The following is a 19,736-nucleotide window of genomic DNA, read 5'->3' as shown; positions in this document are numbered from 1 at the left end:
GTCGCTTACAGAGAAAATACCGGAAGACAACAGATGACCACAACAAGAAGCATGGCCAACAGGGAAACAAACGCAGACATTGCGGTGCAAGTCTCGGACGACAGTACACCTAAAGCTGGACATACACTGTGCGATTTTCAAACTGCACGATCGACTCACAGGGGTTAGAAGTTTGTAGGTCACGATGCAGGGTCTCACACTATACCGCCCGATGCTCTGATGCGACCTGAGTGCTCACACTGTGCCTCCATAAAATGAAGGTTATAACAGAAATTCTGTCGCTCGCTCTCTCTGTCTTTCACTCACTCACACACACAGACACACCACCACCATCAACTTTGCTAAACTGCTAATGAAAAACATTGATCAGGCAGCTGTGATTGAGCAGCAATGTAAATCCAACTATTTTCACGGTTGTTGTGGTCGTGATAATTTTGTGATGCCACATCGAAAAGGCTCGGATGAGCTTTCCAAAGTTCTACAAGTTGTGCCTCCATCGCTTGTGTCCAGATCACACGCTGCACTGCTGTGCTGCACCGTCTTTTTCACCGACGTTTACGTGTTTGCGCGTGAGCAGCTGCGGTGACACCCTCACCAGCGATTGATGATCGGGAGCTGCTCGAGGTGTTAATCGCTTCTCGTTACCCCACGTATACTACACAATGCACGATGAAGGCCAAAATTGGGCCGATCACCAAATCGGTCGCATGACTCAAAAATCGGCTCAAAATGGGCCAAAAATCGCACAGTGTGAGCCCAGAATTAGAGCAGCAATGTTTGTTCGCTCAGAGAAAGAAAAAAAGGCTGCAAAAGTACAGGGAGGAATGGGAAAAGGAAAACACCTGGCTGGAAAAGTGCACGATAACATCTATAAAGCGCACTGCACTGTGTGTCGGCGCACTTTTTCCATAGGCATGCTTCTAATGGTGGGCACATGAAGAACATGAGGGGCGTGAAAGGTCGGGAAACCCTTAACCAATTTCTTGTCCACCAGGCCACGGCAGAAGCAGATATGGTATGTAAACACTGGTTTGTTTTTTTTAAACCCTCTGGTTAAGGTTAATATCGGCATGTGCAGTGAATATCAGCGCTATGTGGCCAGAAGTGTGATAATATAATTTATTTTGTGTAATAAACAACTGCAAGGATAGATGATTACAACAAATAGATGACTAATGCATAAAAGTAATACATAGATGAATAATGATGATGAGTTAAGCTCATGGGAACAAGCGGGTTTACAAACAGGAGCAGCTGATTAGCATTAGAAAAGCTGAAATAATACCTCAACTGAAGCCAATTGTACTAAATGCACTATATGTGCACAGTTACAAGAATGATTTTGTTCTATTGTTTTCTATTAATTTATATAATTTTAAGTTAAGCAGGACAGAGTTCTTTTAAAGAAAGATTTACTTGTATTCTCAAAAGTTAAGCATGACAGGCTTCTGTTTAAGAAAGAGACCTGTTTTACTGTGTTAATGTTATTTTGAGCTAAAAATAAATGGCTAAATGATCATTTGTTTCCCATATGGTCATATCACAAAGAATGTGCATCTGCTTAAATCAAATTCAAGTCAAATGGTTAAAAAATAATTTCACACACAAAAAAAAGAGCTAGCACACTGGGAAGGGTGAAGACAACTGGGTTGCCCGGCCCTGGCCACGAGGTGTCCCTTATTTATTTTTCAGGGAGTTGGCAACCCTAGATGCAGCGCACCTGATGATGTTTAAAACAGCGGTCCCCAACCCCCGGGCCTCGGACTGGTACCGGTCCGTGAGTCGTTTGGTACCGGGCCGCGAGAGTTGAGGCTCAGGTGTGAAATGTATAGTTTTCAGGGTTTTTATCGGTTTTCAGCGTTATTTTGTTATCGTTTTTATCGTTTACTCGGTTTTCCTGGGTCTTTTCACGTGTGTTATGAATAAATTTGCTTTTTTTCGGTACCGGTACTAGTTTTATTTTGTTGTATTTATCCGCGACACCTTAAAGGCCTGTCCATGAAAATATTGTCGGGCATAAACAGGTCCGTGGCACAAAAAAGGTTGGGGACCGCTGGTTTAAAAGATGCCAAAGCGCAAGTGCAGCCTTTCAGACGGACTGCAAAAGAAATTTCCCTCGTACCGTCCCGGTACTGGTAATTTTTCTTATACAGATGAGGCCTTATTTCTTTACCATAATTTAATTTCAGAGGGTTTTGAGTTATTATTTTGCACTTGTTGACTTGTAAAAGCCTATATGACATTTTTTTTATTTCACCATTCGTTAACCGCACAGAGAAGGCATCGTTTAATATGTTAAAAATTTCTTTAAGCAAACAGTATTATTAAAGTTCTTCATGACTGGGCCAAGTGTCCTCTTTTTTTGGAAATCAAAATATGGTCACCCTACCAAACTTCAGTCAGGAGAACAACTGAGAAATTCACAGTTTAACCAAACGTCAGTCTGTTCTCTATTAAAACACTTTTAGTAAATGAAGGTTGTGAAATATATGAAATTTCTTTGTAACTAATTAGCCATACACTCATGTTGCCTTTGCTAATTAACCATGTGACGCTGTGGTTAATCCTTGGTTAAAGCTTTTCAGTCTGATGAAAGCCATCGTGTTTAAAGGTCCTTCAGATAAAGAGTAACCTGGAATTACATCAAAGTAATGGAGGTTATTTTCTTCGTAATCCAATCATTTGCTAAAATCTTTTTTTTTTCTCTTTTGTTTTTTTAACAAAAAAATTAAAAAAAAAATGTTATGACTTGAACCGTGGATTTGCAAAATCATTAAACTAATTATCCGGAAATATTATCTTCATAAATGAAGGTAACCTTCAGATAACAATTATTATTATTTGTATTATATTATCTGTCTTTCATCCTGCGTCCTGTACTCTTCCCCCTCTGCTGTCAGATTTCCACCTGAGTCTCCTTGGAGTGGCATTGGACTCAACCTGGCCGGATTGATTGGAGCACTACCTGCTTGCCTGTTTGTCAGCCATGAATAATCTGTAACGACATTCAGAGCATCAGCAGAGGCCTTGCAGCATGCATTCATTGTGAAAAATGGACAGCTCAATCAAAAGAAGCTCTTGAAAAGCTGGTCATAACCGGAGGCAGAGCCTTGACCCAGAACACTGTCCCACTGACTCGAGTCGCAACCTCACCAACATCCCTGAATGGAAGGTCCTAGTGTATTCCTTGTGAACCAAGCTCCCCGCTTCCTTATCCCCTCCCCCAGCTGTTCCCGTCTGTCCTGCTCTTTAATAGAATCATGCTTTATTCGGAAGGCCACGTTATCCTTGTCAGGAGAGGCACGCTTATGGCGCCACCTGCCATTTTAAGCTCTCGTCGTCACCTAACGTGGCCCACTCATCACTGGGCTGCTTTACATGATAATGGAAGTTTGAAGACTGGATAAGGCAGTTGTGCCCTTGGTTCAGTGACATGGGGTTGCAGCTGTAAATACTGTATAGGTTGGTAGGTGACTGTGCTTTTGGATTGATTTTGACAGGCTGTTTAGTGAGCTCCAAAGTTGTCTTTTTTTGCCAGCCTAGCTTGATGTCTGGACTTCTTTCATGTAGGAGAGGTAAATTGGCCGGCGGAAGAGCACATTGTTGGTTTCGTAAAAGGAAGCTTTGGACACTTGTGGTGCCGTTGATGACACTGATGCCATTTGGTACAAAGAAGAACCACAGGAGGAAATAAAACCCTTAGAGTATGGCTTTGACCGGTTGCCGGGATGTGCAGACAGTGCATTCTTAAAAGCGTTCATCTGTGGTGCCTCCCATCAACCATTGTGAACTCTCTCCCTTGAAATGGTGCATTCCCCTGATGTAGAGTCACCCAACCCTAATCCTCCTATATCCACTGATGAATCCCACCCACACACACTGTAGGGATGCTGCCTAATTGAATTTCCTTGGTCACAATGAGCGCCCACTCAGGACCTGCAAGTTCCAGTCCTTGCCTTTGATAAGCAAATGACCCCTATGGAATTGAGGTCAGAGACTGCGAAAACAAGAGTGAGGGAGAGAAAAATAAAGTCCTGCACTCAGACAAGCCCAATATCGACTCACCCGGGATTGAGTCCAATGATGTTTACGCTGTGTGTGTTGAGCCCCTGTTGGCTCAGGGGGAGATTCATCCTACCTACACACACACGCAGAGAAAGATGTCTGTGCTCTCACAGTGTGACCCCGTCCCTTTTGTTCATCGTTACACTCCTTGCACATTTGAATGGAGTGCATGTGTAAATAATCTTGTCTTCGTTGCAGATTAAAATAAAAACACAATACAGTAATTCTGGATGTGGCCTGTGTGCGTGTCTGTGTGTGTGTGCCAGTGGATCTAGTAATAGCTTGTATTGTACTCTGTTGCCTGAAGACTCCATCATACAATAGTAAGGTCAGTTTATTCATGAACTGAACCACTCTGCATTTGCTTCAGTCTTTTTTATTTCTTCCATTTCATTTTTTTTTTAAACTCAGGCCTTCTCAAGGCAGAGCCATGTGTGTTTTTTGTTTGGGGTTGGGGGTTTTTGTTTGCTTTATTTGTCTCCGAGCCCGAGCCCGTGGCCTTGATACTTTTCCCAATCCTTCTTTTTGGATAAAAGCATCCTCTCTCTCTCTCCCACTCTCTGCTTTACACAAAAATTGTTGATTACCATAATTGTTTGTGTTCAGGTAAACGAAATCACGGGGAAATAAGGATGCAATTTTCTTTGGGAAATTGGATAATTTTCAAAATCCAATTTGTCTCCTCATATTTTTATGTTTAAGTTTGATTTGGGCACTAAAATCTCTTCAAACACCGCTAACTGTCTGTTTGAGGCTTGAGTTAATACTGTGCACCTTCAACAGCTCAGAAGCAGCAGCAGCAGTATGATTTGCTGACTTTTTCCCCCTCTGGGTTTTGCCTCACTGGCAGCATTACATTGCCCTATTAAATTATTTTAAATTGAGTTTGTAAGCACCCTGTGTGTGCGACTCTGCTAAAAAGGGCACAGTACTCTTCCCTGCATGTATTTCAGGTAAATCTACAAATGTACAAATGATTATTTTACAGTTGTTATGTGTTTAAATTTGAATTTAAATAATTACCAAGGAACAACACTTTGCTATCAAAGATGCTCTGATTGGGTCGGTTTAGTGTTTAATAATTCAAGTTTGCTAAAATTAACTTTAGAATTTATTCAGGTGGCACAAGTCAGTCTGTTTTCAGGATCACTTGACAAAATTCCAAGAAGGATATTGTTATTTAGGCTTTCTAAGAACAAGCTAGACTTCTGGTAGACCAGGCTCCATTTGCACGCCTTAAAAAAATGCAGCTCATCATGCAGAGAATATCTTGTGAGCCGTTTAAAGTAGTACAAGTAGTGAAACGATTTGTGAATGCATCAAGCAGAAGATTAGCAGAATTCAAATTTTATATGAAGCCAAAAGTTTAAGATGAAGAGCTATCTGTACTTCTTTTTTATATCTATCTATTGATCAATCGATAGAGATATAGATAAATCTGTCCATACGATAGTCAAACTCGTCCCATACTTTGCAAGCATGTCTGGAGTCACTGCTGTTGTTAAGCTACCTACTGGCAACCACGTGGAACTCACGAATCCCCCCTTTCTGACAGTATGTGTTTCGATCGTTACTAGTGAACATCCATGGAAATAAAGCACGTTGAAGTCGGATGAGTCTTTATGACGATACACCCTGTATATGTTAGTGCACCTTTCTACTACTGGGTCGGACCCCCTTTTGCCTTTTAGCACTGCCTTAATTCTTCGTGGCATAGATTCACCAAGATGCTGGATTTGTCAGCTGTGAATCTCCCAAAGGTGCTCTATTGACATGGAGGTGTGGAGGCCGTTGCAGTACAGTGATCTCATTGTCATGTTCAAGAAACCAGTTTGAGATGATTTGAGCATTGTGACAGCTTTGTGCGTTACCCTGCTGGAAGCAGTCATCAAAAAATGTGTACACTGTGGTCATAAAGGCACGGACATGATCAGCAACAGTACTCTGGTAGGCTGCGGTGTTTAAACAATGCTCAGTTGGCGCTAAGGGGCCCAAAGTGTGCCAAGAAATGGTCCCCAGAACAATTACTCCACAAGTGCAAACCTGAAACTCGATACAAGGCAGGATGGATCCGTGTATTGATGTTATGAGAAATTCTGTCCCTGCCAACTCATCGGATCACACAATGCTTTTCCAATTTTGGTGACCCTGTGTGAACTACAGACTCTGTTTCCTGTTCTTAGCTAACAGGAGTGGACCCCAGTGTGGTCTTCAGCTGCTGTAGCCCATCTGCTTCAAGGTTCAACATGGTGTGGATTCATATGCTCTTCTGCATGTTTTGGTTGTAACAAGTGGTTGTCTTAGTTACTGTTAGCTTCTTATAACCTTGTGTGGCCGTTCTCCTCCGACCAATAAGATATCATTTCTGTAAATCTTTGCAGGGAAAATCCCAGTAGATTCCTAAATGCAATGAGTTGCTGCCATGTGATTGGCTGATAACAAGTATTTGAACAGGTACACCTAATGATGTGCCCAGTGAGTGCATATGCTTTTTCTTTGTTTCTGCAGCTTTAAAGCTTGTCAGGCGGGTAGTTGGTGTGAAAAGTGATATTAATTACCACAGGAGAGGACTCCACTGCTGGTGGCATTTGTGTTCATGTTTTATTTTTCTGTTTTTCCCAGTCCAATTTATTCCCATGCAGTGTTACAATAGTGAAGTGTACTTTCCAGAAATTGTATTCAAATGTGGCCTAGTAAGTTATCCCACTGCTCTACAAAAATGTAGAAAGGATCCAGCACTGGATTCACACTGTGTCAATCACATAATCACCCTTTAAAATTTTCTCACTTATTTCACTGAGGTTTGGGATGTGAGCTCATTTAGAAAATGGGCTGCAGATCAAACCAAAGGCTGCAGGAATCGTGCCATGTTTTAATTATCATTTAACAGGAATGTTAAGTGCACACTTTCAGGCAAGGAAGTGTAAATTTCCTCTTTTCCGTTCCTAACACCTTGAAGGCGGCGAGCATACTATTATAAATCAATATTAATATAATTGAGTCATAAATGTGGCGGTGCTCCACTTTCAGAAGGACAGCTTTCTAGGAATCAATAATGTGGTTTCTCCGTCAGTCGTCTCTGAGTCATTTTCATAAAGTTTTGTTTTACTCATAGCTGTGTTGATGGAGCAGACTTTGGGGAAAACAACAGTAAATAGCAGCCTGTCCGATCGTTATAAACTGCTGTAAAATTACAGACGCGTTTTGTCCTCAAAGTGATGAGATTATTTTGTCCTACTTATTAATTGGAGTGAAATTGGACAGAGTGACTCACAGCAGTGTTACTGGAAGGTGTCAGACACAGAAAGCAGGTAATTATGGAGACAGGAAAAGATAAGGAAACAGAATGCAATTACCCTGGCAAGCAGAGCTTCAAATTGCTCTTCTTAGGATTTCTCACCTCAGGTTGCTATTGTTCATGCTTTGCATCTCCATACTGATCTTTATTCCTTTCACCCCCTAGCTCAAAGAAGGAGGAAGGTTTGCATTAATCAAACGAATTGCTACTGTAATTTGAGCCATACCGAGCACTGAATATCACTTTATACCAAATTTCAAATTCATGTATTTAAATATATTTTTCTAGCTTGCGCGCATAAACTGCTTGCTGTGAGCTCAATGTAAGTCAGGACGATCAGATGTTTCTGTACAGATTCCTCAAAATAAACGTTCGTTTAATGTTCAGGTTTTAGTGCATGCTTTACATTAATTTTTTTCCCCCCAGTTTTTGCTCTGCAGCAGGTACTCACCCATATATAATGTGCGTTTCATAGATTTTATTACTTACATGCACAAAAGAACAAGTACACACTTGCTGTGTACACCAGCAAAAATAAAATGTGCAACTTCTCCCTCTCAAAGCGCTTTCTGGCATACAAGATAGAATTTGCACATTACTGCAAAAGTAAATATACATCCAATAAGAAGCGCTGCTCTCCTGAGTTTGACATTTCATTTAGTACTGTGCTTAATTTTTTTTTTCTTTGGAATCTATAAGATGTAGCTGCTGAAATAAGCGTAATCCTTAAGTGATGTATGTAAAGTTAAAGCTACTGCTGTTGCGTACACGTGTACGTGTTTAAGAGGAAAAGCCAAATTTCCCCATGCCGCTTATTTGCAGAAGGAAGGAAGGTTTCTTATGCTCCATTTGTTCATGCTCTGCAGTGCCCATTTTGTTACTTTAGCCATTTCTTTAGCTTTTAGGTGCTCTCTCAGCCTGCGCCGAACACTCTTGCTGCACACACGGAGAACAAACACACATGCTTAATAGAGGTAGTGGACCTTCAGAAAGACAACGAGAAAGAATAAACGAGGATTTCTCAATCCAGTCTCGTGTTGGAATTGAGTCTAACTTTTTTTGACAGTCTCTGGCAGGCTTTGTAAAAAGGCAGAGTAAACATAAGAGGATCACTTTCTCTACTTTTTAAATTAACTGCGAGCGAGCATGTTGGTGAAATGTTGCACACAGCACGAGGTGTTGTTGATGCTCGGAGTGGTGCTTCGGGGCTGGATTCACTGCACATGGACTCACATTTACTGTGATCACATATAGCAAAAAATCCGCCGCATTTAGACACTAATACATGGCGGTCTGCCAGTGACCCTCACAGCTACTTATCACTCTGTGTGGCCTCCGGCGGTGGAGCCCGTCCTCCTCCTCTCGCCAACAGCTCGTGTCATCATTGGGCCAGCCTGGGCTCGTGCAGTCATGTGCAGTACGCCTCAAATTATTTAGCAAAAAAAAATCCCAAATTTATGCTTTGCTGGTTTGCTCGGATACTCTTTGCTGTGAAGTCGTGATGGCGTAATGGAGCACGCCTCACTTCAGTCAGGTTCAGTCTGGAGCTGGAAATGATTGTCACCGTCAAATCAAGAGTATGTCAGAGTGCTTTTGTGTGAATGGAAGTTAGAAAGTGGCTTTCCATTGAAATCTGAATATAGTGCACTTTGTATGCGGCTCCTGTTAGTCTCCAGGATGTGTCCTCTGCGACTCTAAAATGTGTTCGTATGAACGCCTCTCTCCAAAAGACAACAAAGAGAACAGATAAGATGGGGTGGGAGGGAGAAAGCTGGAAGCTCAAGGAAAACACGGCAGTCTCTTTATCAGGGCGAAGACAAAGTAAGGCACATGGTAGGGATCAAGGTCGCAGCTCAATATATAAGAATTACCCATGGATTACAAGTCCCAAGTAGAAGGTCAAAAGAAAATGAAATGAAAGATTGCTTCTCAAATATAAGAAAAAAGAAAAGATACGACTCTAACAACGCTGTGTTGTTTGGACGGTTTAGCGGGTTGGATTTTGTCCCAATTTTTCTTTGTTTAAAGAAGGCTTCTGTTTACATTCCTCTAGAAAAGCAATAAAGCCACTTTTGCCCCGTGTTCCAGCGGCGTCACTTATATCAACACGGTTGTGGGGAAATGCTGAACTCGTCCCTCCTCCTGGATTTAATAATAGAGACGTGGATTATGTTGAGCATTTTTGTTTGTCGAGTGCTTGTTTAGCACTTCCTTGTTCCTTCCTAACTGTTGCTGTATTCATGCCCTCCAAATTACACCAAGGATAGCTGTGAGGCTCTCTTCTCATTTAACAAGCACTCTGTTTATGTATGATTATAGTTCTCTGCTTGTTTATTCTTCCTCTCCTTTTTTTACTTTGCTGGTTTAGTTCAAGTTACAAAATGCACTTAAGGTATCAGTTCAGCTCATTTGTTTCTGTTTTTGTTCTTTTTTTATTTTTTCCTTTGAGAAGTATTTCTGGCCTCTTAGCTCGTTGCTGCTGTCAAAGCCGGGCTTGTCTTGTGTCTAACATTTTGACTCTTCTGGGTTTTTGCTCTCCAGCGCTGCCAGTCATGCAGGTGACAATCGAAATAACCAGGCAGCAGGTGGAGAAGATCTTCGGACTTGATGAGTACTGGTGTCAGTGTGTCGCCTGGAGCACCACCGGAACCCAGAAGAGCCAGAAAGCATACATCAGGATTGCTTGTGAGTGCACTGTCAAATGAGCACTGCATCATTACAAATCCAAAGCCTGCTGCCTAACAAGGTGCTTGTGTATTGCATGTCGGCATGTAATAAGAGAATATTGTGTTTTCACCTTGGGTGGTTGGGAGGGGGAGACTAACTTTCATTTAACAATTAGCCCAGAGAACATTATGATTTGTTGCACCACAGTGCACTACTGTGATTACAATTTAGTTAAATCATCTTCCTGTGATGATACTTGTGAGAAGAAAACATCCAACCCCGACAGGAAGAACCCGAGAATAATGTATCTGCTCGAGGAAGGTCTTAAAAAAGAAAAGGGTGAAGCTCTAAATTTGAGTATTCATGAGCATATTTTCTGCTGGATACAGTATATCAGAAATGATCCCTATGAAAGTAACTGAAATAAAAACAGATTTGAAATTTATTGCTGTGCAGCAATCATAAATCTGTCTGGGGAACGCAGACACATCCCTCGCCGCAGCCTCAGAAGCTTTATTAGAAGAAGCCATTTTACATTTGAGTATTTTAAAACATTCCGCCTATTAATTCCCACATAAATATGTATTATTCCAGACAGAGCCAAACACGGCACCGTCTCCAAACCACCAGACGTTTTGAAAACACACATTCATTATCCATCCGTGTGTGAGAGCTCAGCAAAGTCAGTTAGATGTAAGATAAGGACACGCACATGCTTGAATAACGATGCATAACCAGGCGATCGCATCGGCGAGGTTCCCACGCACGCGCCTGTTCGCTCGCGTAGGTTCGAGCCTTCCAACACTGTTACATCTCAAGTCTCCTCCAGTCCAAATTTATCAGCTTTAATTAAATCGAATGTCGTCAGTTTCTCCCTGCCTCTCTTAATGTTTTCTCTCAGTGTGATTGGTCGGGACAGGCTCAACATCTGTTTAAAGGAATTCTCACAGCTGCACCCTCAGCCTCTTACAACACAATAACACATTGCTTCGCTCCGAGTTGAAACCCGGGGTGAGCACATCAAATTTGTGCCAGTCCCGCCAGCTATCGGCGGCCTGTCTGGCTCATCTGATACAAATGGATCTACATTTATTTCCCCTGCAAGAAATGACTGTTCCCAGTTTTTACCTGTGTAATTCACAGCTGGGGCTTACAGACAAATATATACTAGGACTTTGTGCAACAGTAAGTATTCAATGAGACGTAATGTGAAGCCCCATGCAGTCAGCCAGGCTTGCAGGAGCTCTTGTCCAGGCGCCTCAGGGCTTTGTTTTCGTGTGGCTGCTCCAAGCCGTCATACAGATGGAAGCTGGAGGCTGGCGGATGCCGGGGAGAGGAGAGTGGGTGGGAGTGAGGGGTAATGCAATTGCTTTTGCTTGATGCCGGGCCCCTCTGGCAGCAGACAAGCATCTCTGAACCAGCCAGGCAGCTTGTAATAAGCAACATGGTTGGTGCCACCGATCCCAGTGTGGCTTAGGGGCCAACTAGAGTGCAACATGCTCGGCGAGGCCACTGACGGACATTTCAAGAGCTGCAAATTTAGACACATCACCAGGCCAAGTTATTTGCAGAGAGAAGTGTTTCTTTCAAACCTTTGCAAGCTTTCACATCCTAATTGGTTGTTTCTCTACTTTTTTTTTTCTTCTTTTCTTTCTTGTAAGACCTGAGAAAGAACTTTGAGGAGGAGCCGCAGGGTAAAGAGGTGGCATTGGACCAGGAGGTGTTGCTGCGCTGCCATCCCCCCGAGGGAGTGCCACAAGCCGAGGTGAGACACGGATAGGGGAGATATTTATAGGCCCGAATCTGCCATCCATTTACCCTTTCCTCACCGAGGGGACAAAGACCGCAGAGTAGCTCAAGATCAGCTCCCTGGCATATCCCTCCATTCCACCAGGGGAACAGACAACCCTGTTCGGATAAATTACACCTCTAATTATTTGCCCTTATTGATTTATTATCTCTCTTACATCTCTGGGAAGCTGTATATCACGTCGTCTCGTCACATCACTCAGCATTGGCTTGGAGGCTTCACTCCCCATTTGGCATCTCTAAAGGCCTATGCATAATTAATGGATCTATTTGCCTCACTCTTTCCTTATCTCATTCGGTGTATCTCTCCCGCCTCTCCATGCACTGTATCTCTTGTTCTGCTCAAGTCACACTCGCTCTCTCTCTCTCTGTTTCACCATGCCGTGCGTGTGTTTAGAGGACCAGACCGGGGCCAGCTGTTTCACCTCATTCGCTGCATCCTCCCGGTCCCAGATAGGCACTAACTGCTCTAATAACAGCACAAGAGGAGCTCAGGCCAGCCGCTCAGACAGCCCAGAGACCAGAAACCGCAGACTAGCCAATCGCAGATCGACAGCGTAGGGACAGTTTGCAGAGAAATAGGAAGGAAGGTGCCAGCCGCAGTTCAGCAGAAAAGAACATCAGAGTAGAAGTCACGACGGGGGGAAAGCGGGGATGGTGCACCAGAGGAAGTAGGCCCAATTATATGCGGTATCACAACTGGCAGTAATACCAACAACAATGCTGCCGCACTGTTGCTCCTCTCGAGACAGAACAAGGTCAAGTGAGAGCAAGAAAACAAGCAAGCCAATCTGAGAGAACACCAAAAAAGAAATAACATCAGTTTTGGCTTCTTGCAAGAGGGCCCGGAAACTTACACAAAGCACGATCAGTCGTGTTCGCGGACAGCTACAGAGACGTCCAGCAGCTACAAAATAAAAGCTGCAATCTTCCCCCACAAGAAGCGAATAAATATTCAAATCAGCAGGGCGTTAAATAAATTGTATCTCAGTACTACACCAGGCCGCGTCTGGTCATCTTTTGTCTGTGTGATTGCATCAGAAAAGAAGTACCTCGCTGCTTCCCCCCTACACACATACACCCGTCGACGTAGAAGTCTCTCATCCACATCATGTCTGGCCACTGTAGAGCTGTATGGGGTGGTGGCGAGCTGCTGTCTGTTGAGTTGCAGTGGATTTTGACCGCTGAAATCTGTTTTCAGGTGGAGTGGCAGAGAAACGAGGATGTGATCGACCCAGCGAGTGACCCCAATTTTGTCATCACGCCCGACCATAATCTCGTCATCAAAAAAGCCCGGCTGGCCGACACCGGCAACTACACGTGCGTGGCCAAAAACATCGTCGCTCGCCGCAAAAGCACCTCTGCCGCGATCCTTGTCTATGGTAGGTGACGACTTCTTTCAGCAGATGTCAAAACTGTGCACAGAGACTAGTGCCGGGGTCCGGGCTCGATTGAGCTTCCAAATATACAAACGCAGAAAACTGCTCGGATGAATCCTTTTAAGCTTGCACGCCGCTTCCCTTGCCCCACATTTCCACATTAACCTTTGCATGCTGCTGCACGGAAGATGTGTGGGCGCAAGTCTCCCGTCAGCTCTTCATACTGTTACATTCAGAGTTTACAGTGTAGTTTTTTATTATTACACTGTGTTTCACATATTTGACATATGGTGACAAATTGCATACATCAGCTCTGTTTTTCAGCAGCGCAAGAATTACACTTTCATAAATCACTACATAAAGAGAGAGTGGTGTATCTGCACATTAATTACCACAACTTAAAATGTTACTGGCAGCCATTCTGCCAAAGCTGGCAGTCTCTGATGTCGAGGCTGCCATCTTCCTCCTCCTCTGTAGTGGATCCAGTATGAGAAGGGAAATTGAATTAACAGCAAACTGTAAATAATGACTTGGCTTGATAAGCAGACTGGCCTTTATTAAAATGCAGAGAAACAGCATATTTACTATCACAGAGGGTTCCACGGCTACTGGCACTACAAAAGTTTTGAATACATTACAGCCTGGCGTAATTCTCAGCTCCACGCGAACAGAAGATGGAAATCACGAGGGAACGATTGATGAAAACAACATTGAGAATAATAAATGGATAATGTGACACAATGCCTGACACGGGGTGTGTTTTTTTTTTTTTTAATTTTTTTTAGTTAAGGCTGCCAGAGAAAGATGATACTGCGATGCACTGTAGGGGCAGAGCAGCAGTTCTTGTTTATTATCTGACACATCAGCTCAGAAAACACAGTGCATGCCACAAATAAGAGGCACTACCTGTTCATTTTCTATATTTAAATCGTTCTTGTTTTTTGATACCTGTGTAATATTGTAATAGGAAGTTATATAGATTAGGTTTACAAATAAATTCCACAGAATGGGCAACTTGGGATGTACGGTGGGGTTTTTAAAGCCTTTGAATTTGCTGTTTGACCATTCAACCAACAAATGAAATGTGCCAAACATGGTAACAGCTCCATGATGGTGCCGTTGCAGTTCAAATAAAGCAATATCAAAAATAAAAGGCGGTAAATAGATAAATACTCGTAAATTAAGTAGTGAAGGATAGACGAGGATGGCAATAGTGATCGCTAAACATAATCCACTGACTCATAATAATGCAAAATGAGGACTCTATTCAGTCCTGTGGAAAAACTAAGTACACCCTTAATGCTGTTATAGGGTAATTAGCAGCCAGGTGCTGCTAATCAAATGCACTTAATTAAAGGACCATCAGCAAGTGTGAGCGCCTCAATAAAAGCAGAACCTCTGACAGTTTGCTGGTCTGGAACATGCAGGTGTGTTAACACAGAGTCTTCCTGGGAGTGGACGTCCCAATAAATTCAGCCCAAGGTCAGATTGTGTAATGAGAAGAGAGAAAAACTTCTTCTTTTTTTTTTTTTAAATTCAAGAGCTACATATCAGATTCTGCAGTCAGTATAATTAAAGAAAGACTGGGGGAAAAAGGCTCATAAAAGTGAAAAAGAGTATGGCAGCACGACCAAACCACAAGACCTCTGCAACAATGTTCTTTAGATCAATGATGTTTGGTCATAATGCACAACACCACATATAGTGAAAAGCAAACACAGGTTATCAGCACAAATACCTCCTACTAGCTGTTGAGCACGGTGGTGGAGGGGTAATGTTTTGCACTTGCTTTACAGCCACAGGACCTGAAACCCGTGCAGTCATTGAGGCAAGCAGGAACTTCTCTGTATACCAAAATAATATATACAAGCCATCTGTCTGACAGCTAAAGCTTGGCCTGAATTAGATCATGGCACGGGACAATGATCCAGAGGAGAGCTGCAAGTCTATAACATGTAGGCGAGACTGATGAAGTCGTACAGAAAACAATTATGTAAAGTTACTGCTGCTAAAGGTGTTTCAGTGACTGAATCATTGGGTGTACTTAGTTTTTCACAGGAATTCATGGAGTCCTTTGAATCTGTATCTTTTCATATGACTTTATGTCTTATCATGAAATTATGTTAAGATGAATAGTTGTATAATGTAAACTTGCTGTATGGTGGAAAAATAACATTTGTCTCAAAAGAAAACTATGAGGACTTTTAAAAATATGTGGAAGATGCCCGTCTGTATAAATCCTCATTGAATTTTGGCTTTTAGGATGAAATCCCATTAAGAAAACATGACCTGAATGTGGTTTTAGAGTCTTTGTGCACCAATTTAGATGAATTCGAGTGAGAGAAAAAGTGTTTGCATGATTTTAGTTAATGAACATAATCATCAAATCAATATTTAACAATAAAAGCATAATAAACAGTAAGTGAGCCAAGTGTGTTTCAGATCTTTGTCAAAAAGCTTTCGTTTTATTAGGTTAATTCTCTCTTCTTTTTTGTAATTCAACAAACCCAAAGGGGGTCCGAGCGTTACGGCTTTAAATGCAGCTGCAAATTGAGTCGTGCATTTTCACACAAAAAATGTGTTAATTTGGAGCATGCAGTCAGAACACATTATCATACATTCCTCTAAGCCTCCAGCATAAAACTAAAGAAGCACAATTATTCCTAATTGATTAGCTTGTTGTTAAAAGATGTAAAGAAGCAATCTAGGGCTGAATTAACTGTGAAGGCATGACCATACGCACTCTTTTTTTTTTGTTTGCCTTTCTTGTGTTGTCAAACAATGATTTCCACGCAAAGACCCAGAAAGTTGGGAACAAATTGCTGAGTTGCTTGCATGTGCAATTTTATTTGTTTCCATCACACTGTTTGCTTGATGACGTTTATTACTGTCGCAGCACTGGTTTAGGATGATAGAGGGTTTTTAGCTAAACAAAAAACCTCAACCAAACAAAAGAAACTCTTGCTGCTTTTCACTTGCGTTGCTCTGAGTTCAAGAGAAAAAAAATCAGTTAGCTGAAGGTACCACAGTCTACTGTGCTAGTTAATCTAGCTATATGTAGCAAGTCATAATAACTGCTACTTTTCAAAGGGGGTTCAACAGGGGGCCAGAGATGCATTTTAACGAGGCCTGGCTGGTGTGACTGCACTCTGTTCTAAGAGGTAATCAGGGGCCGAGTTGCCTGGCAATTTACCTCGCTGTGGTGGGCAATCAATCGCAAAGAGAGGGCAAGGAAATGATTCAGCCACGACGAGCAGAGGGGAGTGTTAGGGGGAAATTAGGAAGGGAGTATGTACAGAGAGAGAACGACAGTGCTGTTCAAGTCAATAAATCAGGAATGTCTGAGGAAACACGGTAGATACAGGATGATTTGATGTAATCGCCTGGCATGATTGAGAGACATAGTACCAATTAAGTTGCAATGGATGGTTAAAGTTTGCTCTGACAAGTGGCGATAATAACAGAAATTCAGAGTTTTTTGAGTTTCTCGTCTTAAAAAAAATAAGAGGAATGAATTATACAGCGGTGGTCTCTCCAATTCAAAGATAAGCCTACTTGATTTCATTGAATGATATGTTGTGGTGTGAAATCAGTGGCGAACGTGTGAAGGACGCAGTCCGAATATGTGGAACAACCGTGATGCATTTATATCTCAGCAGTGTGTTGGCTGTTCCCAGGAGGAGACGTTGTTGATGGTTTTGTTGCTTTTACGCATGTATGACTGTGACAGTGTGGTTTTAAATTGAATGGCTTTACAATTATGTTATTATATCCTCGTATTATCTCTGTGAAATTCAGAGGGGAGATTCTGATATGTAACGTGCGCACGAGTTATTTCGCAGCCTTCCTCAGAGGGGAAACCGGGAAAGCGCCGTCCGATTTTTCTGCTCCCTGTTGAAGCCATTTTGTTTCCACTGCAGTTCATGTAGCTCCAGCGACCCTTTTGCTCTCGCGCTTCTGTTTGTTCACCTTGCAAAGAGCGTAACAGCAGTCTTGATTATTCTAGTGCAGCGCGCCTATTTTTCCTTAGTGCATGTCGGGTAATCCTGGCTGCTCTGTCCCTTCATTCATCCAACCCTCCCTCCCTCACAACCTTCCTCCCCCTTTACCTCACCCCTCCATATCCCCCCCTCCTCCCTTGGCACTGGTCTGACAGTCAACGGTGGCTGGTCCACGTGGACCACCTGGTCGTCCTGCAGTGCCGTGTGTGGGCGTGGCTGGCAGAAGAGGAGTCGGAGCTGCACCAACCCCACGCCACTGAATGGAGGCACATCCTGTGAGGGGCAGAACGTCCAGAAAAGTGCCTGTGTGGCCACCTGTCCAGGTAACTCCCAGGCAACCCTGTTTGTCCTGTGGCGCTTGGCTTCCTGTGGCTTCCTTTTTGCATTTTTTTGCATCTAGAAGTCATCACTTCATCTTTATTTTGGCTGCTTTTTTGTACCAACACAGTGTATTTTTTTTTCTTAGATGTCAGGCTTTATTGCTTCCTGCAGTTAGACCGCTTACACCGCAACGTCAGAGCCTATTAGTCTGCACAGTAAGGCTTCATGCTAAAAGTGATTTATTATTATCGCACTTTGTTCACATACCTCTTTATCTTTTGCACTGTATGCAGACACCGCTTTTCTTTCAGAGACCCGTCTGCTTAAGGAGACACGGTTACAGCCACGTTATTTTGTCACTATTGTTTGCTGCTCAAATTATGTAGTAAATACGGACACTAAAAAGCTGAATTATGTCGCCCTTTGTGCGATGTTTGCGTGCGAGGAGTTGAGGGCGTTTCATTTGCTTGGCCATCCTCCCTCGTGAGAGCATCGGAGAGGTAGAGAGTGTCCTGCCTGATAGTGAGCAACACATATTGATCCCTGGTAGCCTGAGATGGAAGTCAAGCTGCTTCATTTGCAGTCCCATATTAGGCCCCTGACAAAGGGAGAGATAGCGAGGGAGAGAGCAAGCTTGGGAGAAAAAAAAAAAAAACGAGGTGTAAGGTGTAGGCAGGGATAGAGACAGGTGGAATCAGATACAGTGTAAGGAAAGCAAGAACAAAGCCCGGAGTGAGAGAGAGAGAGAACGGGGAAAGCTGAAAAAGAAGTAGAGAAAGCCTGACTGTGTGCGCAGGAGCTGGCTGTTTGTCTGCCAACAGATCAGTGTGCAGACGTATAGCTGGGGCACAGCAGCCATGCTGACCACAGGAGAAATCTCCCACGCGCAGTAAATAGCAGGGAGGGAAATACAACACCCCTGGCACTGGCAGCTTTTCCCTGTCTAAAACAGAGGTTATCTTCCTCAGTGAATCAGGGTGTTGTCTTACACATCTAGCATGTAAAGACATCACTAGATGTCAAGCACGACTGTAAGTAACATGGCCTGCCTGAATACGGCGGGAGGAAGACAAAAGGGAAGCAGGGATTCATAGTCAGAGTGAGGACCTGGGTGGATTTGGAATTACTGGAGTTGGAGCAACCAGTAATTGAATTAGAGAGGTGCCCAGGGATGCTTGACATTCCTCTACAGCAAAGCGGGATACTGACCTTCATGAGCTTAAAGAAATTAATGTCAGTCCAAGCGGCTATTGTTAGGCCAACCCACCCACCCCCTTCCTCCCTCCCTCCATCTTCCTCTTGTTCCACAAAGAGAAAGTGTTTCATTTCAACTATTGGGAGTGCTGTGACAAAAATTACATTGTACTCTGTGAAGACAGTTTATAGAGATTTTGAGGGAGAAAGAACTCAATTTTTTCTCCTTTTGATGGGAGACATCCGAGCACCGCGACCCCGCTCGCACCCCTATCAGCCCTGTTGTTTGGCAACAGATGCTCGTCTCTGCCCCCTTTTGTCACTCGTTACCTGTCTGCTGTGGGGAACATCAGTGAAGCCCCCAGCTGTCTGCTGGGGAGAGGGGTTCCCCCTTCACTCTCTCCCCCCACTCAAGGCCAAGAAGTCCACCGTAGCAAAGCTTGGGGAATGATGAGCTGTTGTTTCCCATCACAAGTGGCACCGCCACTTTTGTGTACTCACAGACGTGCCTTTGAAGTTAGTCGAAGGTGAACCGACAGACAGCTCCTGTCGCTTTTGCCACCCAGCACGCACACACAAACGGATTCACTGCCCCTATGTACGCGTTTGTGTGTCTACCTCTCTTTAATTAATAAAGAGCATGATTAACACACCTGCCTCAGGAAGGGGCGACAGGACAGAGCAGCCTGGCAGATGCATCACTTGTTACCGGATGAGAACTTTATTCATCCCCGTGCTTATAGCTCAGTCCGTTTTAGGAGAAGGCAACTTGAGAAAAATGAATTACATGGGAAGCTGTGACACTGCAGATAGACATGATGTTACTTATTTAGACGTAGCTGACATTTGGAGTCAGAAGTAGTGGGATTTTTTTTTTAAAGTCGGCCTTAAAAGGCAACTTTTTTTTACTACACCGGCTTTGTTTTTGAGCTATGACTTAAAAATTTCATGATTTAATGCTGGTCTTGTTTCAAGAGTTCATTAATTATCTAGACAAAGTTT

At 43.1% G+C, this 19,736-nt stretch overlaps 1 protein-coding gene across 4 annotated transcripts in view; it reads left to right on the top strand.

Annotated features, from left to right (window-relative positions):
- The window catches only part of unc5a (unc-5 netrin receptor A), a 148,278-nt gene that overhangs the window by 95,371 nt on the left and 33,171 nt on the right, over positions 1-19,736 (top strand). For 2 of the 4 annotated variants that reach the window (XM_026190068.1, XM_026190077.1), the window contains exons 3-6: positions 9,905-10,048; positions 11,692-11,795; positions 13,041-13,221; positions 17,375-17,542. In XM_026190068.1, coding sequence (XP_026045853.1) covers positions 9,905-10,048; positions 11,692-11,795; positions 13,041-13,221; positions 17,375-17,542 — 597 coding nt within the window. The remainder of the gene's footprint in view (positions 1-9,904; positions 10,049-11,691; positions 11,796-13,040; positions 13,222-17,374; positions 17,543-19,736) is intronic. The other 2 variants (XM_026190087.1, XM_026190096.1) reach the window with 1 other exon arrangement.

Source organism: Astatotilapia calliptera, chromosome 2, assembly GCF_900246225.1.
Source record: "Astatotilapia calliptera chromosome 2, fAstCal1.2, whole genome shotgun sequence".
In the NCBI taxonomy this organism is placed as follows: domain Eukaryota; kingdom Metazoa; phylum Chordata; class Actinopteri; order Cichliformes; family Cichlidae; genus Astatotilapia; species Astatotilapia calliptera.
This window is presented reverse-complemented; position numbering and strand designations above follow the sequence as displayed.